The following is a 23,735-nucleotide window of genomic DNA, read 5'->3' on the forward strand; positions in this document are numbered from 1 at the left end:
TATCATCAGAGGTGAAGATTTTTGACTCTTTCCTTGAGGGTAGATTCTTTAGAGTTGGAAAATGATCTAGATACCAATTGGGAAGAAGAGCGCTATACATTGTGCCACATTGGGACTTTACAAAAGTTTGGACAAATATTTATCTATCTAATCCTCCTCGTTCTCGTCATCATCGAGAGGCATGTACATTTGATCACCTTGACTCTACATAAACCCAAACCAAATTAACCAATTATCAACAGCCAAGTATCAAATTTTGTATGTCGCTCTTGATACTTGACCATCTCTCTGGTTGGTGGAGTAAGAGTGATATTTTTCTAAGTTAGCAATAACAATAACAAATCATCAACTACAATATTTATAATCATCGCTTTAGTTTATAATTTAATCAATCTTACATATTTGTCCTTCCAGTTGCCTTGCCTCCTGAGCCATAGTGCATGGGAGTTTGTCTGGTGTGAACTTCGCAGTGTTGTCTATAGGATGAGCCCGTTTGTAGCCTGATCGCTCTTTTCTTACATTGCCCACTCCCACTCCGCGTCTGCCATGTTGCCAATGTGATAGCTCCTGGCTGGATTTCTAACCTGATTGGCTGTTGTGCGCCATACACTGGACTGCTTGTTTTTCAAAAATGATTTTATATACCTCTCCAACCATTGTTGTGAAAAACGTTGATGAGGGGCATTTGTAACTAGCATGCAGCACGTCCTCAATGTAGCGTGCATGATCGTGCAGTTGGTCTCTAAACTTTACAAAATAGTTCTTATACATTGAATGTATAAGAATTTGAAGATGACATCAAAATGCTCTGCCTTTTGATGTACCAAAGTCCAACTCACTGCCATATTTACCCTGTAGTAGCACCCATTTGTGTCTGGCATGGGTGCGTCAGTATCCTCATCCTCTGTGTCAGGGGTGGCATGCTCTGAAATAGGGAAATTTATTCCCCCGCCACTACCAAAACAAGTGAAGCCACAAGATCCACCGCTGCTTTGTCTCTCTCGTTGCTCGCTGCCTTGAGACGAGCGTCGATGCGTGCCGCTAGAGAAAGTTTATCGACAGTATTCTGGCAAATCAGGAGTGGAATTGAGTGGCGTAGGATACTCTGATGCCATGGGAGTGGGACCCTACGATGGAAGGGGAGTAAGACCATGCGATGAAAGGGGAGTAGGACGATAAGAAGGGGCCGTAGACTGAGGTGTCGTCAGTGCGAGACTCTGGATGTAAGGAGTCCCTCCCTGACTCCCCCATGGTGTGGACTACGGAGAAAGACTGTAGGTTTGCAAGCTACTACGGAGTGTAGTGGCCAAACAATCCCTCTGTCTAATGGAGGTACTGGTCTAATAAAGAGAGAGCCCGCTGATAGTCTAGATCTACGACCGGTGGAGGAACCTGAGTAGAGTAGGTGTAGGATGTCCATGCCTGCAAATAACAAAAATAAAACTATGACACTGATGGTTTAGGGTTAACTAGCCAAAAACAATCTTTATTTCTTTGCTTGTTATCACAGCCTCAAGACTTGGGTCCACTGGAGGCAATGTCCACCCCCCGGGTGGGAGCCCACTCGGGATGTGAACTAACCAAAAGAAGACCAGATGGTTGCTCCTCACCATATGGTTTCTCATCTGACATCTATATTACAAAAAGCAATATGAGATTTAGCTTTCTCCCTACTCACTCATCCATAAATACGTACACAATTATATTAGCACACAAGCACGTAGATACATATACATACTAGTAGAACTAAGTGGAGGCTAGTACTGCCAAAGGTCAAGTGGCACCTCTTTAGATATCATCACAGTCTCAACCGTGGTAACACCAAAGGTACGCTTCGGTAATCCATGCATAAGTGGATCAATGACCGCAACGCCATGATTAAAAAAGGACTATACCCAAGAGGAAGCGTCTAACCTTCGGGTGCTATGCTACTATTACATAATGTAGCCATCATTTTGAGTATAGATAAATAGTTATGGTTGTAAATGTAGCCATCGTTCTGTGTTGTGCACAGTGCGAGAGTGCTCTTGCTTCTATAGAGTGCTATGAAGAAGAGCTTCTTTATTGTGCTTCTTGCACAACAACTCCTTGTTTGAGGGATTACTTTGCACATTGCATGTCTGCCTCCATTCCGAGGTATGGTATCATTAAAAGCTGTCCAACCTAATGCCTATTATGTGGGGCAAGAGAGAGAGAGAGAGAGAGAGAGAGAGAGAGAGAGAGAGAGAGAGAGAAGCTAAGGAGAAGAGAGTAGAAAGTACTTTTTGAAGGTCCATCAGCTTCACGTAAAGAAGGTCTTTTTCATAGCACTCTACAGAAGCAGAAGCATACCCACACTGTGCACACCACAAAATGGTTGCTTCACCTACAATGTAAGATCCCCAACCCGCCTCTACCAAGATCGGGATGGGATCTTTGACAGGTCTCTAGGTTTGATAAAAATCAGAGTCTCTAAACAAGAAAAATCCAAGGAATAGACCTTTACCATTGACAATGGCTTGGGTCTATATCATTAGAAGCAGACCTAGTCCTGTCTCGCAGCGAAAACGGGACAACGTATTAAAAGTCCAAAAAAAACTATTTCGGCCCTAAAACTTCCACAAATTGGGCTGTAAGGTTTCCAGTTTCCGAAACCTTCAAAACTGTACTAAGCTTGGAAAACTTAATGAAAAATGCTATTGCAGGACTCCAAACACTAATTATTTTGGTATTTTTGGATTTATAAGCAGAGCTTTACTATGTCTAGAAATTTTCAGAATCTGATTCCGATAAAAACGGGAACAGTTACGGGACCTGGAGAATTACCATGGAAATTTAATTAATAACAAAAATTGAATGGTTTCATTTTAATCATTAGCAAAAGACTTCTTTACTCTAAGGTTCTAGAGTTAAATTGGAAATTCCAAATTTCATCATGGAAAATCTGCAAAAATCAAACAGGCAAATTCTGGAAGGTATGGGGTGAGTATGGAAGCTGTGGAAACTGGCCAGAAGCAGTGATGTCTGAAAAATGCGCCATTTTCAAGCTGGGGGGCTGCTTGGACTAGCGGAAAGCTGCCAAAAGCTGCCAGATGCTCAGAAAAACCTATAAATAGAACCATTCTCTTCATCTCTTGTTAGACTCGGAGCCTTGAGAATTTCTCTCTCATCTAGGGAGAAACACTACGCAAAAATCATTAGAGTTAAACCTCTAATTGATTAATCCTAACGGTAATTAACCTAATCCTTCTCAATTAGTAAGGTTAGATTAAGATAAATGATGAATTAATCAAAGATTAGGCCTATATATGCTTCTTAAACCTCTTTAAATTAATAAATCTCTTCTGATTATTATAATTAAGCTTAGAAATACTAAGCTAACTATTTATCCTCTCATATTAGGGCTGGAATTAGCCAATTTAGCCATGAATTAATGGTAAAAATATTAATTAGGATTAGATCAAGTTGAATTATTTATCAGATATACTTTAGACAGTTATTAATCTAAGAAAATTATCCTATAATTTCTTGAGAAGTTTTCCTAACTAATTAAGCCTAATTACTCTGTTTTTTGAGCAATTTTAATAGGGGAAATTAGTAAATGAAATTCAAATGCTTCCATATAATTATCAGTGGTTAACTAGGTGATCAATGACCCTTGATAATTAGGATAAGTTCAGAAAGTTAATTTAGCTAATTATTTTAGCTAAAATATCTTATTTTTTGAGTAATTTTAATAGGGGAAATTAGTAAATGAAATACCAATCCTTCCATATAATTATCAGTGGTTAATTAGATGATCAATAACCCGTGATAATGAGGAGAAGTTCAGAAAATTAATTTAGCTAATTATCTTAGCTAAAATACCATGTTTTTTGAGTAATTTTAATAGGGGAAATTAGTAAATGAAATACAAATGCTTCCATATAATTATCAGTGGTTAATTAAATGATCAATAACCCGTGATAATTAGGAGAAGTTCTGAAAGTTAAGTTAGCTAATTATCTTAGATAAAATACCCTGTTTTTTGAGTAATTTTAATAAGGGAAATTAGTAAATGAAATACAAATGCTTCCATATAATTATCAATGGTTAATTGATTTGTCAATAACCCGTGATAATTAGGAGAAGTTCAGAAAGTTAATTTAGCTAATTCTCTTAGCTAAAATACCTTGTTTTTTGAGTAATTTTAATAGGGGAAATTAATAAATGAAATACAAATGCTTCCATATAATTATTAGTGGTTAATTAGATGATCAATAACCCATGATAATTAGGAGAAGTTCAAAAAGTTAATTTAGCTAATTATCTTAGCTAAAATACCCTGTTTTTGGAGTAATTTTAATAGGGGAAATTAGTAAATGAAATACAAATGCTTCCATATAATTATCAGTGGTTAATTAGGTGATCAATAACTTGTGATAATTAGGAGAAGTTCAGAAAGTTAATTTAGATAATTATCTTAACTAAAATACCCTGTTTCTTGAGAAATTTTAATAGGGGAAATTAGTAAATGAAATTCAAATGCTTCCATATAATTATCAGTGATCAGTTGAGTATTCAAGTACCTGTCATAAATAAGAGAGGTTCAGAAAGTTAAGTTAGCTAATTACTTTAGCTAAATTACTCTATTTTTTGAACAATTTTAATAGGAGAAATTAGTAAATAGAATTCAAATGCTTCCATATAATTATCAGTGGTTAATTAGGTGTTCCATAACCCGTGATAATTAGGAGAAGTTCAGAAAGTTAATCTAGCTAAATATTTTAGCTAAAATATCCTGTTTTTTGAGAAATTTAAATAGGGAAAATTAGTAAATAGATTTAAATTGAATTGAGAACTTTGTCAAAGGTTTATTAGACCTCAAGGAACCTGTGATAACTATGCTACCTCTAGAAAATAAGTTTAATTATATATCCCAGTAAAATTACTCCAATTTTGGGAAAAATAAAAAAGGGAAATATAGTAAAGTAAATAGAAAACCTTTGATATTGTGGTGTGTGGGTCCTTTAGGTTGTGTGTCCGACCAATGTGGGAGGACACTTGGTAGTTCTTGATGCTAGCCATCTTGGAATGTAACCCCGCCCTTTAGTATAAGAAGAGGTGCTCTCCTTTGAGAGAGGACACGCTCATTTAGTCTCAATCTTGCTCTACACTTGGGTACACCACATTGGTGGAGGCGGCGGGCAAGGGTTAGTTAAAAAACCCTTTCTTGGTTTTCTTGGGAAGCCAAAGATGGCGATCTTCTCATGGGATACAGGGTAGCCAGAGCCTTATGCGATTCCGGGTGATAGCACCACTCTCTCAGCCTGTGCTAACGTTGAAGCCATGCACGCATAGTTGTACGCCATCAAACAGGCCTGTCAAGCCTCGCAAGCGGTGCAAAGCCCGTGGAGGGCAATGTGGAAGAAGAACAAGCCTCAGCTGGGAGTTACGGTGGCGCTTCAAGTCTTCCAGCAGCTCACAGACATTAACGCGATTATGTTTTATGTGCCTGTGCTTTTCCAGACGGTGGGCTTCAAGAGCGACGCTGCCCTCTACTCATCCACCATCACAGGGGGGATCAATGTGCTCTCCACGCTTGTGTCGGTGGCACTTGTCGATCAGTTGGGCCGCAGAAAGCTGCTGCTGGAGGGCAGCGTGCAGAAGTTGGTGGCGCAGGTTGCCATCGGCGTTTTTCTTGGGAAGTCGTTGAAGGCAGGGCTCTTGCCACCATCAACGCCCACATTGCAATCTGTGAAATGCATGAAGGTGGAGGATCAAGTAGTTGGTAAAGCGGAAGAAAGGGATACCACTCAACCTCAATGGGAGTCCAGCAACATGGACGCGGTAGAGTATGTGAATAAGGCATACGCAGGGCCCATTGTTGAGGTCGATCCTGTGACTGTGTTTCGTCGTATAATAGCAGAGAGACGCACAAGCTTAACCATGGCTAGGGCAAAGCAGCAAGCAGATATGCGGTCATCAAACAATCCACCGCTCCCCTGCCTTTCATCCTTGGCAGCAAATGGTCAGACGCAAGCTTGTGAAGGACACTATCAAATCTCCTGAAAGCAGATTTCCCTAGTGAAGGGAGGGTTCCAGCGAAGATACCACTGGGGCGCAGTTCAAGGTGCTGCCCAAGCCTTAATTGCTTGCCCGATCAGGCCATGATAACCGTTGCATGCTCAATGATGCTCGCTCACACATGTCGAGTTCTAGAAGAAGTACAAAATTAAGAATCATATTCAGGGGTTGTTCATAGACGTAGGAGTTGTTGCATCTTTGGTGCAGAGGTGCCTAGTCTTTTCATTTGCCAATGTAATAATCGAGCTCCATGATTCAGTTTCAGTTTTAAGGTCTCTTTCTTTGTAGTAGGTTTTTCCTAGTCTTTGTCTTACTCGATCACACCGAACCCCTTTATAAAGATGATGTATGTCGCAAAAAATTTCGCACCCAATCCTCAGTCAGTCCTTCCTCGTCTTGTCCATTTCATTGGGATAGCGACCTAATGTTTGCACAAGCGAGATGTATGAGTTCCATGCCTTGATGATGATCGGCATGATGTCGAGTCTAGTCCCCCAAGCTCAGTTTCTTAGCCCCTAAGCCGTTGTATGATCACTCCCCCCAGATGAGGCGTCGGAGTTGATCCCTTTGTGTTGAGTCCCTTCTCAGTCCAAATTTGTAAAAGATGTCCATCTTTTTCTCCCTAAGGGGGGAGGTGTGGTGTGTGGGTCCTTTAGGTTGTGTGTTCGACCAATGTGGGAGGACACTTGGTAGTTCTTGATGCTAGACATCTTGGAATGTAACACCGCCCTTTAGTATAAGAAGAGGTGCTCTCCTTTGAGAGAGGACACGCTCATTTAGTCTCAATCTTGCTCTACACTTGGGTACACCACAATATCAATATCAGAGAAGGAATAGACCTTGGAAAATCTATTATAATTATCCTAACCTTAGATAAATAGTTTAGGTACATATTTTGGTCAAAAGTAACCAATTTTGTATATAATGGATAAGAAAACTGAAGAAATAAAATTATCTAAGTACCAAAGAATTAACCGAGGTCCAAAACCCTTATTTTTGGGTAAACAAGGAAAAATAAATGTTATTCAATAAATCCTCTAATGGATTAAGTCTTTTTATAAGGCTGCCGAAATGGCCCCCAAGAGAACCAGGGGAAACCCTATGACGGAAGATGAAGATACTAGTAACAAACGCAACAAAGCAACTAACGACCATGAAGCAAGGCCTAGCCATAGGCCCACAGAGGAGAGTTTACGGGCACCTGGCCCACAGCAGATGGACGACCAGTCCCAGGTGGTTTTCAATTATGCCATTAATAAGCTTTTAGATTTCATTTTAAGTTAAGCATTGCATACGAAGGTTTAAGAAGGAAAACACTGGCTGAAAAAGGAAGGTAACTTCCACGAAACCCACGATCAATGATTGTAATTAGGAAAGGAATGATTGGGTTATTACTGGTTGAAATAGGAAAGAAATGTTTGACCATCCTTAAGACAGCTTGTCTCAAGACACCTCTGATTCCTTGGAAATATTTTTACTCCAGGTAATGAGTAATGATGGAGATACCATCATGGAGGAGTCAGTTACCTCTGCACGTGTGGAGTCTTTACCCCGTGCTTGTTTATGTTTATGGATAGTACTTTTAAGTTTATCCTAGAGGGACCGCCCAGTTGTATGGGCAACTGGTTTTTGGCGTATGGGCGCCCGGACTTTGGGTGAAGACTTTTTCCACCCCGGTTATATAAATAAGGAATGGGTGCCGTTTTCACCCTTGTATAGGTGGTCTTGAGACAAGTTAGTACTGGTCAGTGATACCTTAAAATGACAGTACCTTATCTTAAGTATAAAGATGTTTGTTTTCTGAAAGAATGTCTTCAATGCTGTTTTAAAAGATTGATTTAAGGAAATGCAGTTGAAAAAAAAAAATTAAAAAGGAATCATTATTTTAAGTGTGGAAAGAATGTGGTAGTAACTAAACAAAAAAAAAAATCATGTGTGAGTGCGGGGTGGTAAGTGGGGATTGACTCGGGTTGTCAATCATGGACGGGTGGACCTGATTAGTCAGGTAACTATCCATTCCCGCGCACTAAAACATGTAGAAACTTCACTTGGATGAGGAATCCACCAGCGGCTGTGCCCTCACATATGTTAGAGGGAAAAAAGCGTTGGCTAAGGAGACCTTAATCTAAAGGATGAAGATTTAGGGCCGGAAATTTTGTTTGGGTCCCGTTTCCATTGCGAGACAGGACTAGGTCTCTTCTAGGGCTATAAACCTAAACCATTGCCAATGGTAAGGGGTGAATTCCCTCGAATTTTTCTTGTTTAAAGACTTCAAATTTAGTAGGCCTAGAGACCTGTCAACGGTTCCATCCCGCTTTTGGTGTCGGCGGGTTTGGAGACCTTACAAGTGGTATCAGAGCATGGTTTAATAAGGTCCTGACCTTAGAAGGGTAAAAGTTGGGAAATAGGCATAAGTTGTATTGCATTTTTAATTATGGTATATTGTGAAATGAGAATTTCCCTATCAATACAGGAAAATATCCGCCAAGCTTACCAAAAGTTTGTGGTTTTCAACATCATGTTCGAGGCTGCTTGCAGCTCCAACAACTTTGTACTTCGCAAGAGCATCATGCAATTGCTAGATTTAATGTTTTCCCCTCCTCCTACATGGGGAATTAGCTGGTCACAGTTTGGCGGAATTTTCCTGATTGATGCGGGTCAGTTAGAAGGGTTGACACTCAACCTAAGAAGACTCAAGTGGGCAGAAACACTTCGGACCATCGAAGTTTTCTTCTTTAGTGGGACTGAAGATCCAGATCAGACCATTGTGATAGATGGGGTAGAAGTGTTACAAAATCAGTGGGTCTATGATCAGGTAGCCACAATAATATACCCAGGTAGGATCAGGCCCATGAGGGTAGGCCTAAGGTTTAGGGGACCAAAAGACGTCATCTTTTTTGATCCCTTGTCAGACCCACCAGTGGTAAAGAGGTTGTTGATTTAGGGAATCACACATTGTATATAGCATGAGTCCATCTTGTATATAGTATGAGTCCATCTTGTACATAGTATGAGTCAGTGTTGTATCAACCTTTGTATATACCATGGTTTTATGACATGTTTGTGTAGTTAAATTGAAATGGTGTTAATGATTGTCAGATCTCCGTTTTTAGTATGTTAAAAAGTATAAAAATTAGAGAACTGCATGACAAAACAAAAGTAGTATAAACACTAAAACATCTTCATTAAATACAAACCCATGGAATTGCCAAAAGTCTCTACACTCCCACCCAGGAAAAGAAACTACTGTTAAAACAAGTTCAACTCCCAACTTTCAAGGGAGAAGGAACCAATTTAGAACGTGATGCTGAAGCATGGCTCGACGCCATGGATGATTATTTCTTGGCAGCAGGAACTGCTTCAGAGAATCAAGCAATGTTAGGAATGTTCAGACTTACTGGAGACGCCAAACTCTGGTGGAAACAATACTGTAGAGATAATCCTTCCATTAGTCCCTCTTGGGAAAGAATGAAGCAGGCAGTGAAAGAAATATATCTTCCTCCAGCTCACCAAGCTATCAAGATGAATGAGTTCTTCGCCCTCAAACAGTTAGGGCTTACTTTGGAAGAGTATTATACCAAATATGTGTCTTTACGACGTTACGCCCCACCAATGACTATGGAAAAACAGATTGCTCATTTTTGTCAGGGCTTAAACAAACCCTTGAGTAACCGGCTGGAAGCTATGAGACCCACCTCTATTCAAGATGCTCTTCTAAGAGCTAAACCACTTGCAGCGGAAGGAAACCCTCCTGCCAGGAACTATTACAACTACAATAACTCTAGAGGAAGAGCAAGGGGGAATTATAATCAAGGAAGTCAGCGAAGGGCAGTGTCAGCTGCAGCCAATATAGAGCAGACTTTTCCCAACATCAGATGCTATGGATGCAATAGAATGGGACACTACAGGAGTCAATGTCCTAAGGGCCAAAATCCTCAAACTGCTACTGGAACCCCTTCTCAGACTCAAACAGGACAAGGGAATAATCAAAGAGGTAGAGGCAATAGAGGACGAGGAAGAGGAAGAGGTAGAGGAGCCAGAACTTATGCTGCATTAGGAGAGCCCACATTGCAGGATGAGGAAGATGAAAGAGCTACTCTTTTTGCCGCCATTGATAATCCTGGAGCTCGGCAACAATACGTTGTCATCCAAACCACTGCAAATAGAGAAGGTGAAAAATTTGAACTACTTATAGATTGTGGCAGCACACACTCTTTTCTCTCTCCAAAATGTTTAAGAAAACTTAAATTAAACCAATATCCTACCAAGAAATTAGTAGTAGAATTAGCAAATGGGAAAGAGGTTCTATCTCAATTTACCGCTGGGAAAGTTGAGTTTGAACTAGGGGGAACCCTGACTTCATCCTACCTCCGAACTCTTCCAGTAGGAATCTGTGATGGTATCCTAGGAATGGATTGGCTAATCAAAAATCAAGCCCAAATTCACTGTGCTCAAGGGAACATAACCTTCAAAAATCACTTAGGTGAAGAAACATTAGTACAGGGATTAAATGGGAAACCTAAGGCTCATTTAGTCAAGGCTAGCCAACTTCTGAAGGGGTTACGAAAAGGGCAACAGATCTTTGTAGTAAAACTTAACAAGGCAGATGATTCAATGGACAACCCAACTCCAGAATGGCTTAAATAATTTTCGGATATATTTCCGGAAGATCTTTCGAATTTACCTCCTCCCAGAGATATAGACCACGAAATTGAAACCTTCCCAGGTAGTGAACCAATTTCAAGAAGACCCTACAAAATGTCCCTCCCTGAAGCTATTGAATTAAAAGAACAGCTTCGTCAGCTTATTGAGCAGGGATTCATAAGACCAAGCATTTCACCTTGGGGAGCACCTGTTCTATTCCAAAAGAAGAAGGACGGATCCTTACGTCTCTGCATTGATTATAGGGGGCTTAACCAGGTATCAGTAAAGAATAAGTACCCCATTCCTCGCATCGATGAATTGCTTGACAGGTTACATGGAGCCAAGGTGTTCATAAAAATTGATCTGAGATCAGGTTACCACCAAATCCGGATTAAGGAGGCAGATATTTACAAAACTGCTTTCAACACCCGGTATGGGCATTATGAATTCATAGTGATGCCTTTTGGCCTTACGAATGCTCCAGCCACTTTTAACCGTCTCATGCAAGATATATTCAGAGAATATCTGGATGACTTTGTGTTGGTGTTTTTCAATGATATCCTGGTATATTCTAAGGATGAAAAAGATCATGAAGACCATGTACATAAAGTACTCCATCTTCTATGCCAACATCAGTTATACGCCAAGATGAGTAAATGTGTGTTCTCCACACCAGAAGTTAGTTATCTTGGTTTTATAATCAATCCTGAAGGAATTTCAGTAGACCCCGCAAAGGTTAAAGATATAATAGATTGGCCACAACCCAAAACAGTCAGTGAGATTAGAGGATTTTTGGGGATTACAGGATGGTATAGAATCTTTGTCAAAGATTATGCAGTTATCGCCGCTCCCCTGACGCAGCTACTTAAAAAGTCAGCCAAACTTACATGGGGGAAAGAACAGGACGATTGTTTCTTCAAGCTAAAACAAAATCTCACATCAGCTCCCGTACTCAAACTTCCTGACTTCACTCAAGAGTTTGAAGTAGTAACAGATGCCAGCGGTCTTGCTATAGGAGGAGTCTTAAACCAAGAAGGTAGACCTGTCGCCTTTACTTCACGAAAATTAAGAATCCACAAGCTGAGCTATCCAACTCATGATTTGGAACTTCTAGCTGTCATCCATGCTCTATAACTATGGAGGCATTACCTTCTAGGAGGAAAATTTCAATTAATCACCGATCATGAGAGTTTAAAATGGATTTTCTCACAAGCAACACTCAACATGAGGCAGAGAAGATGGATTAAACTGTTACAGGAATATGACTTTGAGATAAAGTATAAACCAAGGAAAGAGAATGTGGTCGCTGACGCTCTTAGCCGTAAGGTTTTTCTTGGGGCTATATCCACAGTTGACAATCCCATCCTCTACAAGGTTAAAGAAGCTTCCCTGGAAGATAAGGATTATCAAAAACTTTTACAGGTTATCAATCAACCGGATCTAAAAGAAAAAGAGAAAGACAAAATCAAGGATTATTCACTAGAAGAGGGGCTTCTCTATTATAAGTATCGGCTTTACATTCCTAAAAATCCGACGTTAAAGGAGTTAATCCTTTATGAAGGACATAATGCTCCAGTTGCCGGCCATCCCGGCTATGCAAAGACCCTTAATGCCATAAGGAAAAGCTATTTCTGGCCAGGAATGAAAGGAGATATACTTCGCTACATCAGACAATGTCTTTCCTGTCAAAGGATTAAGGCTGAACGAGTCATGATGCCAGGAAAACTTCAACCTTTAGACATTCCTCAGATGAAGTGGGAACTCATAAGCATGGATTTTGTAACAGGACTTCCCACTGTTCAAGGGGGTTACGACTCCATTATTGTGGTAGTAGATATGTTGACTAAAGTCTCCCACTTGATGCCTGTAAAAACAACTTATACTACACCAGACATAAGCCATCTCTTTATCAAAGAAATCTTCAGATTGCACGGGCTTCCTAAGAGAATAGTCAGTGACAAAGATGCAAAATTCACCTCAAAATTTTGGAAAGCTTTATTTGAATCCTTAGGAACTCAGTTATGTTCCAGTACATCCTATCACCCCCAGACAGACGGCCAGACAGAAAGAGTAAACCAAGTCATTGAAGACATCCTTAGAGCCTATTGTGGTAGAGAACCCCGGAAATGGATCCAATTTCTTCCTTTGGTGGAATTTGCCTATAACTCTTCTTTTCATCAAAGCATTGGGATGTCCCCATTCAATGCTCTTTATGGGCATGAGTGCATATCACCCCTAAATTTTTCTGACCCTACTACAAGGGTAGAAGCTTCAAAACAGATGTTAGAGGAAATGGATGCCCAAAGCAAAGCCATAAGGCAAGACATTCAGGCAGCCAAAGATCGCCAGAAACAATATGCTGATAAAAAACGTTCTGATCGGGTTTTCAAACAAGGAGATAAAGTGTTTCTAAGGGTTCGGCCAAAAAGAAACACTCTATCCTTGGGAAAATACAAAAAACTAAGCCCCAGATATTGTGGACCGTATGAAGTGATTAAAGTAATCAATGATCAAGCTTATAAACTAAAATTGCCTGAGCATCTCAAGGTCCATAATGTCTTCCATATCAGTCTTCTAAAACCTTACATCCCAAATCCAAATCATACCCTAGATGACGAACAAATTGTGATGCAGAAGCAAGGAATTCTTGAACTCCAACCAGATTGTATTCTCGATTCCAGGGAAAGGAGTTTAAGAAACAGGGTTATCAAAGAATATTTGGTCAAATGGAAGGACTACCCTACAGAGGATGCCACTTGGGAGGATGGAGTATCCCTTCACAAGGATTTTCCCAATTTCGGTTGAGATGAGGACATCTCAAATCCTTAAGTTGGGGTGATTGTAAGGTTTCCAGTTTCCGAAACCTTCAAAACTGTACTAAGCTTGAAAAACTTAATGGGAAATGCTACTGCAGGACTCCAAACACTAATTATTTTGGTATTTTTGGATTTATAAGCAGAGCTTTACTATGTCTAGAAATTTTCAGAATCTGATTCCGATAAAAACGGGAACAGTTACGGGACATGGAAAATTACCATGGAAATTTAATTAATAACAAAAATTGAATGGTTTCATTTTAATCATTAGCAAAAGACTTCTTTACTCTAAGGTTCTAGAGTTAAATAGGAAATTCCAAATTTCATCATGGAAAATCTGCAAAAATCAAACAGGCAAATTCTGGAAGGTATGGGGTGAGTATGGAAGCTGTGGAAACTGGCCAGAAGCAGTGATGTCTGAAAAATGCGCCATTTTCAAGCTGGGGGGTTGCTTGGACTAGTGGAAAGCTGCCAAAAGCTGCCAGATGCTCAGAAAAACCTATAAATAGGACCATTCTCTTCATATCTTGTTAGACTCGGAGCCTTGAGAATTTCTCTCTCATCTAGGGAGAAACACTACGCAAAAACCATTAGAGTTAAACCTCTAATTGATTAATCCTAACGGTAATTAACCTAATCCTTGTCAATTAGTAAGGTTAGATTAGGATAAATGATGAATTAATCAAAGATTAGGCCTATATATGCTTCTTAAACCTCTTTAAATTAATAAATCTCTGTTGATTATTATAATTAAGCTTAGAAATACTAAGCTAATTATTTATCCTCTCATATTCGGGCTGGAATTAGCCAATTTAGCCATGAATTAATGGTAAAAATATTAATTAGGATTAGATCAAGTTGAATTATTTATCAGAGATACTTTAGACAGTTATTAATCTAAGAAAATTATCCTAATATTTTCTGAGAAGTTTTCCTAATTAATTAAGCCTAATTACTCTGTTTTTTGAGCAATTTTAATAGGGGAAATTAGTAAATGAAATTCAAATGCTTCCATATAATTATCAGTGGTAAACTAGGTGATCAATGACCCATGATAATTAGAATAAGTTCAGAAAGTTAATTTAGCTAATTATTTTAGCTAAAATACCCTATTTTTTGAGTAATTTTAATAGGGAAAATTAGTAAATGAAATACCAATCCTTCCATATAATTATCAGTGGTTAATTAGATGATCAATAACCCGTGATAATTAGGAGAAGTTCAGAAAATTAATATAGCTAATTATCTTAGCTAAAATACCATGTGTTTTTTGTAATTTTAATAGGGGAAATTAGTAAATGAAATACAAATGCTTATAATTATCAGTGGTTAATTAAATGATCAATAACCCGTGATAATTATGAGAAGTTCTGAAAGTTAAGTTAGCTAATTATCTTAGATAAAATACCTTATTTTTTTGAGTAATTTTACTAAGGGAAATTAGTAAATGAAATACAAATGCTTCCATATAAGTATCAGTAGTTAATTGGATTGTTAGTAACCCATGATAATTAGGAGAAGTTCAGAAAGTTAATTTAGCTAATTCTCTTAGCTAAAATACCCTGTTTTTTGAGTAATTTTAATAGGGAAAATTAATAAATGAAATACAAATGCTTCCATATAATTATTAGTGGTTAACTAAATGATAAAAAACCCGTGATAATTAGGAGAAGTTCAGAAAGTTAATTTAGCTAATTATCTTAGCTAAAATACCCTGTTTTTGGAGTAATTTTAATAAGGGAAATTAGTAAATGAAATACAAATGCTTCCATATAATTATCAGTGGTTAATTAGGTGATCAATAACCTGTGATAATTAGGAGAAGTTCAGAAAGTTAAGTTAGATAAATATCTAAACTAAAATACCCTGTTTCTTGAGAAATTTTAATGAGGAAATTAGTAAATGAAATTCAAATGCTTCCATATAATTATCAGTGATTAGTTGAGTATTCAAGTACGTGTGATAAATAAGAGAAGTTCAAAAAATTAGGTTAGCTAATTACTTTAGCTAAATTACTCTATTTTTTGAACAATTTTAATAGGGGAAATTAGTAAATAGAATTCAAATGCTTCCATATAATTATCAGTGGTTACTTAGGTGTTCCATAACCCGTGATAATTAGGAGAAGTTCAGAAAGTTAATCTAGCTAAATATTTTAGCTAAAATACCCTGTTTTTTGAGAAATTTAAATAGGAAAAATTAGTAAATAGATTTAAATTGAATTGAGAACTTTGTCAAAGGTTTATTAGACCTCAAGGAACCTGTGAAAACTATGCTACCTCTAGAAAATTAGTTTAATTATATATCCCAGTAAAATTACTCCAATTTTGGAAAAAATGAAAAAGGGAAATATAGTAAAGTAAATAGAAAACCTTTGATATCAATATCAGAGAAGGAATAGACCTTGGAAAATCTATTATAATTATCATAACCTTAGATAAATAGTTTAGGTATATATTTTGGTCAAAAGTAACCAATTTTGTATATAATGGATAAAAAAACTGAAGAAATAAAATTATCTAAGTACCAAAGAATTAACCGAGGTCCAAAACCCTTATTTTTGAGTAAACAAGGAAAAATAAATGTTATTCAATAAATCCTCTAATGGATTAAGTCTTTTTATAAGGCTTCCGAAATGGTCCCCAAGAGAACCAGGGGAAACCCTATGACGGAAGATGAAGATACTAGTAACAAACGCAACAAAGCAACTAACGACCATGAAGCAGGGCCTAGCCATAGGCCCATAGAGGAGAGTTTACGGGCACCTGGCCCACAGCAGATGGACGACCAGTCCCAGGTGGTTTTCAATTATGCCATTAATAAGCTTTTAGATTTTATTTTAAGTTAAGCATTGCATACGAAGGTTTAAGAAGGAAAACACTGGCTGAAAAAGGAAGGTAACTTCCACGAAACCCACGATCAATGATTGTAATTAGAAAAGGAATGATTGGGTTATTACTGGTTGAAATAGGAAAGAAATGTTTGACCATCCTTAAGACAGCTTGTCTCAAGACACCTCTGATTCCTTGGAAATATTTTTACTCCAGGTAATGAGTAATGATGGAGATACCATCATGGAGGAGTCGGTTACCTCTGCACGTGTGGAGTCTTTACCCCGTGCTTGTTTATGTTTATGGATAGTACTTTTAAGTTTATCCTAGAGGGACCGCCCGGTTGTATGGGCAACTGGTTTTTGGCGTATGGGCGCCCGGACTTTGGGTGAAGACTTTTTCCACCCCGGTTATATAAATAAGGAATGGGTGCCGTTTTTCACCCTTGTATAGGTGGTCTTGAGACAAGTTAGTACTGGTCAGTGATACCTTAAAATGACAGTATCTTGTCTTAAGTATAAAGATGTCTGTTTTCTGAAAGAATGTCTTCAATGCTGTTTTAAAAGATTGATTTAAGGAAATGCAGTTGAAATTTTTTTTTTAGAAAGGAATCATTATTTTAAGTGTGGAAAGAATGTGGTAGTAAGTAAACAACAAAAAAAATCATGTGTGAGTGCGGGGTGGTAAGTGGGGATTGACTCGGGTTGTCAATCATGGACGGGTGGACCTGATTAGTCAGGTAACTATCCATTCCCGCGCACTAAAACGTGTAGAAACTTCACTTGGATGAGGAATCCACCAGCGGCTGTGCCCTCACATATGTTAGAGGGAAAAAAGCGTTGGCTAAGGAGACCTTAATCTAAAGGATGAAGATTTAGGGCCGGAAATTTTGTTTGGGTCCCGTTTCCATTGCGAGACAGGACTAAGTCTCTTCTAGGGCTATAAACCTAAACCATTGCCAATGGTAAGGGGTGAATTCCCTCGAATTTTTCTTGTTTAAAGACTTCGACTTTAGTAGGCTTAGAGACCTGTCAACGGTTCCATCCCGCTTTTGGTGTCGGCGGGTTTGGAGACCTTACAAGTGGTATCAGAGCATGGTTTAATAAGGTCCTGACCTTAGAAGGGTAAAAGTTGAGAAATAGGCATAAGTTGTATTGCATTTTTAATTATGGTATATTGTGAAATGAGAATTTCCCTATCAATACAGGAAAATATCCGCCAAGCTTAAGATAATTATCACGGATTCTATAAGATATTTTTTTCCTCTGATAATTATCTCAAAGCATTTTGGATTAGTTTGCGATTCTCCTCCTTTTTTTTGATCCTAAAAACAATGTAATTTTATTGAGATAATTAGTTAAACTAATTATCTGAGGTTAAGATCATTATCATGGATTTTATAAGATGTGATTTACCTCTGATAATTATCTTAAAGCATTTTGGATTGATTTGATCATTTTCCGATTTATTTTTCTCTAAAAAATAGTGTAATTTTACTTAAATAATTATAAAAATTACTCAAAAAATTACAAGATAATTTTTCTAGCATAATGACAGCCTAACACAGCTCTGCTAATTATCTCATCTTAAATTAAATTTAATTAGTATAATTATCATTCATTTATGGTTAAAATAAGTAATTTCAATCCTAATATAATATAATAATTAATTAGCTTAGTGTTCCTAAGCTTAATCTCAATAATCAGCAGAGAATTTTGAATTAAGAGAGAATTTAAGAGTATAAATAGATTTAATCTTTAATTAATTAAGAAAAATATAAATAGGTTAACATAGTTCTACTAATTAAAAAATGTTAGTGCTAATTACCGTTGATTAAGAAACTAGAGCTTTGGTCTCTAGTGATTTCTGTCTAGAGGTCTCTCTAGATGAGAGAGAATTTACCAAGGCTCCGAGTCTGTCTCAAACTGTGAAGCAAGGGGTCCTATTTATAGGTTTCTCGCACTCACAAGCTCTCATAAGCTGAAAAAAGGAGTTGCTTGCACCTCTAGCAGTCCCCAGGCTCAAGATGGCGCCCCCTGCTACTAATTTTGACTTGGACAGATTCATTATTGTCCCACACAGCCCTCCCTCTCAGCTTCCAGAATCGGTTTTTGCTATTTTTCCTAACTTTTAATCATTAAACTTGGAAATATCTGCAATTTCTAGAACCTTAGGATAAAAAGTCTTTAGTAGTAATAATTACTGAAACCATTCTATTTTACTTAACTAATTAAATTCATAGTGTAACCTTTCAGAGGCCGTAACTTTTTCAGATTTTATCGAAATTCGGTTCTGAAAAATTTCTAACCCTAGTAAAGCTCTGGTTACGGTTCCAAAAATACCAATATTTTCCATAGTTGGATCATTCTACCATGTTTTCTTAATAACCAAGTTAATTTGATCAGGCTTTGTACAATTTCTAAGGTTTCAGAAACTGAAAATCTTACAATCACCCCAACTTAAGAAATTGAGATGTCCTCATCTCAACCGAATTTGGCAAAATCTTTGAAAAGTGATACTTCGTCCTCCCTTGTGGTGTCTTCAATGGGGTAGTCCTTCCATTTTACTAAATGTTCTCTGGTTACTCTGTTTCGCAGACTTCTTTCCCTAGTTAGAGTTACTTGCTAGTCAACTTTTCCCCATGAAACTCTCAGTGTTGAGCTCATCTTAAAAACCTTTACAAACCATTTGTATCATCTCAAAAAACTAGGCTAAACCAATTCCATAGAAGACTCATAAATCCGCCTTGTTAACATGAACGCCCTCTGTCTAACTGACCATGCAGAGTAATTAGCGTTCGACAAGTATCATGTATTCTAGCTTTGCCAATCTGAACGCGCTCAACGTGTTCTTGCCATTCTGAGCAATCTGCGTTCGGCACAACCTTCCACCATTGCACAAGAGGTACGCTCTCTGTGCTCAAACCTGGTTGACCAACAATATGTAAAGGGTTTTAAGAAGTATCATACCAAGAGTTATTTTCGGCTTCCTATTAGTCTCGTACCTTAATACTTTCATATCTAGGTCATTTTCCAAGGAAGACTATCGTGTGCACAAAGTATGTGAGTTGGTTTTTTGATAACTATCTCATTCTCAAGATTTAAATTCTTTTGTTACTATCGAGAACCTCTGCCTCATTTTCTAGTTCAACCCTTAATTTTTTTGATTGAATGCTAATTTAACTTTACACTCCTTCAGTAATTTTGGAAAAGGAAATAATGTATACCATTATAATATATAAGTAACTCAAAGTTTTACATTATCGACTTATAGTGGTTTACAAAACTGCCTATAGTTGTTGTGCTCTAGGATTACTTACTGTAGCCAAGCGATTGGCTCTTTCATCTTCCTCATTTATTAAGCTTGGTTCTCCCATGATTGCATAAGATTTGGCTCCTCTTGCTCTTCCTCTACCTCATCCTCCATTTCTATGTCCTCTTAGATTATCTCCTTGATTTTGAGGAATGGGTCTAGCAGTAGTTCGGGGGTTTTGCTCTTCTAGACAATTATTTCTATAGTGCCCCATTTGATTGTATCCATAGCACCTCACGTTTGGGAAGGTATGCTCCAAGTTCGCTGTTGCAGCTACTCCACATTGTTGATATCCTTGGTTGAAAGTGCCCCTGACTCTTCCCCTAAAGTTATTAAATCCATTATAGTTCCTTGTAGAGTTGGTTCCTTCGGCTGCAAGAGGCTTAGGCCTGAGAAGGGCATCCTGTATTGATGTAGGCCTCATGGCTTCGAGACGTGTACTCAGGGGTTTATTGAGGACTTGACAGAAACGGGAAATTTGTTGCTCCATGGTTATCTGAAGAGCATAGCATCGTAAAGACAGAAACTTGGTGTAGTACTCCTCTAATGAAAGTCCTAGTTGGCGTAGACCAAAGAATTCGTTCATCTTGATAGCCTGATGTGCAAGAGGGAGATAGCGTTCTTTGATTTCCTGCTTCATTTTCTCCCAAGATTGAGTACTCGTGGGATTATCTCTCCAGTGTTGCTTCCACCAAAGTTTGGCATCTCCGCTGAAACGGAACATACCCAACATTGTTTGCTTTTCCTGAACAGTTCTTGCAGTTTTAAAATAGTCGTCCATAGCATCTAGCCATGCTTCGGCATCTCGCTCTAAATTGGGTCCCTCTCCCTTGAAAGTAGGGAGTTGAACTTGCTTTAGTACTGATTTTTTCTCTTGAGCAATAGTGTAAAGGCTACTTACACGAGTACCAAATGAAGACAATTGCCAAGCCATAAACAAAACTGCTTATAGCATACCCATGAGAACCATAATATGTACAAGAGTTAATACAATCCATGAAGGTCCTACTATGTACAAGGGTGACGACAATCCTACACTAGAATCTTGTGGACTTTGGGTGGATCAGATATAGGATCAAAATATAGAACATCTTTTCGTCCATTAAAACTAGGGCCTACACCTATGGACCTAATTCTACGTAGGTAAATTACTTTAGATACCTGATCAAACATCCACTGATTTTGTGATACTTGGATATCACCTATTACAAGGGTTTCCTCTCGATTCTCCGTTCCAATGAAAAAGTATACTTCAATCACTTGAAGATCTTCGGCCCATTTGAGTCTCTTCATATTTAGTTCTAAACCTTCTAACTCTCCTGCATCAATGAAGAAAACTCCACCAGATCCTGACCAGTTGATCCTCCAAGTGGAAGGAAAAAATCTCTTATCTAGCCATTTCATCACGCTTTTTCGCATTGAATAGTGTCGGGATAGGCAAGCTCTCATGAACCTAATGTTGAAATCCATGGATTTGCAGTAGGCCTGATGGAAATCTACATGCAAAGATGGGGATAATTCTCTCTCTTTCTTCTCTCTCTCTTTTAAATTAATTACCTCTTTAATTGAATTTATCGAAGATCTCTTATTTCAACCTAACATCTTAAACTTTTCCCTAGGTCCAAGAATTTAATTAGCACACACTCTGATACCACTTGTAAGATCCCCAACCCGCCTCTACCAAGATTGGGATGGGATCCTTGATAGGTATCTAGGTCTGATAAAAATTAGATTCTCTAAACAAGAAAAATCCAAGGAATAGACCTTTACCATTGACAATGGCTTGGGTCTATAGCCTTAGAAGAAGACCTAGTCCTGTCTCGTAGCAGGAACGGGACAACGTATTAAAAGTCCACAAAAAAAAAATCGGCCCTATAACTTTCACAAATTGGGCTAAGGTATCTTCAACCAACGCTTCTTCCCCCCTACATATGTGAGGGCATAGCCGCTGGTGGACTCCTCTTCCAAATGAAGAAGTTTTCAAAACGTTTTAGTGCGCAGGGATGGATAGTTACCTGACTAATGAGTTCCACCCGTCCTTGATTGACAACCTTAGTCAATCCCCACTTACCACCCCGCACTCACACATGATTCATTTGATATTTAATTACTACCATGTTCTTATCACAATTAAAATAATGATTTCTTTTATTCTTCATAACCATATTTCATTAAAACAGACCTTGAAAATAGTATTGAAAACATTTTTTTTGCCAACAGACATCTTTCAACTTAAGACAGGGTATTGTCAATTAAAACATTGTCCAATAATAACCATGACAAGTACTCTTCTTGTCTCAAGACCACCTAAGGGTGAAAAAACAGCACCCATTCCTTATTCACAATCCGAAGTGGATAAACCCCCACCCAAGGTTCCAGGTGCCCATACAACCGGGCGGCTCCCCTAGGATAAAACGGTATCCTAACTTATGTAGAAACATCAAGACATGACATGGAGTAGAAACTCATCGTTCATGGGGGTAACCAACTTATCCGTCGCTGGAAAGCCATCATTATCATCAATTTATACCAAGGAGTCGGAGGTGTCTTGAGACAAGTTGTCTTAAGGATGATCAATCATATCTTTCCTAATTCAACCAGTTTTAACCCAAACAATTCTTTCCTACTTTATAAACAAATACACGTTGGTTTCTTGAAAGTTACCTTCCGTTTTTGACCAACCATTCCTTTTTTGATTCTTACTCACTCCTTACGTATGCAATGTTAACTTATAAAAAAACTTAAACTATTTAAAAACTTAATTGAATAATGGGAAACCCACTTGGGACTGATCGGCCATTTGCTGCTACGCTAGCGCCTGAAGACTCTCCTCCATAGGCCTACTACTAGGCCTAGCTTCATCGTTGTGTGACGCTCTAGTTCTTTTTAGGGTTTTATCCTCATCATCAGATGTAGGATTGGCTCGGGTCCTTTTAGGTGCCATAACTTCTTATTCCTTATAAAAAAGACGTTTAATCATTAGGTAAATTATCCGAAAGCTAGACTTGACCTTTGTATCTAATTTTATCCAAATCTAGGTTAAATTTATAGTTTTAATTGGTAAATTCTTGACTTAGTAATTTCTTATTTGCCTAAATATGCATGATAACTTCTCCATAGCTTCCTTAAGGGTTTTCTAGGCTATACTAATTTTCTATATCTTTTTCCTAATTTTCCCATCGAATCTTAAGCTTGGAATCTGCTTATTTTGAGTTTAATATTTATTCTATTTTTTTCTTTCAAAGATTTCATTTACTCAATTTTACATCACAGATTTACACTTACTATAATTTTCCTATAAATGTTTGACCGCAAAGTCTATTTATTTTAATTAATTTTTTGTCAAAAATAGGACTTTTAGTCAATTATAATTTTCTAAACTCACTAATAAACTATGGTATAATTATCACAAGTAGATAAGAATATTTTTGACCTCTGGTAATTATCTTATTATTTTTCAACTTAATTATATAATTTTCATCTTTTCTAACCTTGATATAATTATCACCGCCTCTTTATTATGTAATCTAACTTTGATAAATAGAATATAATCATATAACATGATTTAATAATTCCCCCTTCAAATTTCAGCCAGAATTAGTATATTTTGACTTAGATAAAGATCTATACTAAGTTTCTAACCTTTATATAATTATCACAATCTTTTTATTATCTAATCTTACTTTGATAAATAGTATGTAACGATTTCACATGATTTACTAATTCTCTCTTTACTTTATCCTAAAAAATAGTATTTTTCTACTAAGATAGTTAACTAAACTAATTATTTGTGGTTAAGATAATTATCACGCGTTGATTAAAATGTATTTTAACTTTGATAATTATCTCAAAGCATTTTGGATTAGTTTGCTATTTTCTCCCTTTTGTTTTTTCCTAAAAATAGTATAATTCTAATGTGATAATTAGTTAAACTAATTATCTGAGGTTAAGATAATTATCACGGGTTTCATAAGATGTTTTTTTCTTTGATAATTATCTCAAAGCATTTTGGATTAATTTTCTATTTTTCCTCTTTTATTTTCTCCTAAAAACAGTGTAATTTTGCTGAGATAATTAGTTAAACTAA

General features: G+C 37.5%; 2 protein-coding genes across 2 annotated transcripts in view; both read left to right on the forward strand.

The window, feature by feature from the left end:
- The window catches only part of LOC147460826 (uncharacterized), a 114,088-nt gene that overhangs the window by 47,047 nt on the left and 43,306 nt on the right, over nt 1-23,735 (forward strand). The window lies entirely within an intron of this gene.
- LOC147460827 (sugar carrier protein C-like) lies at nt 4,430-6,239 on the forward strand. Its single transcript, XM_086499626.1, has one exon. It carries the CDS (start codon nt 5,380-5,382, stop codon nt 6,028-6,030), a length of 651 nt encoding a protein of 216 aa, XP_086355752.1. The 5' UTR covers nt 4,430-5,379; the 3' UTR covers nt 6,031-6,239.

The sequence above is a fragment of the Adiantum capillus-veneris genome, chromosome 3 (assembly GCF_014529385.1).
Source record: "Adiantum capillus-veneris isolate H3 chromosome 3, ASM1452938v2, whole genome shotgun sequence".
Lineage (NCBI taxonomy): Eukaryota > Viridiplantae > Streptophyta > Polypodiopsida > Polypodiales > Pteridaceae > Adiantum > Adiantum capillus-veneris.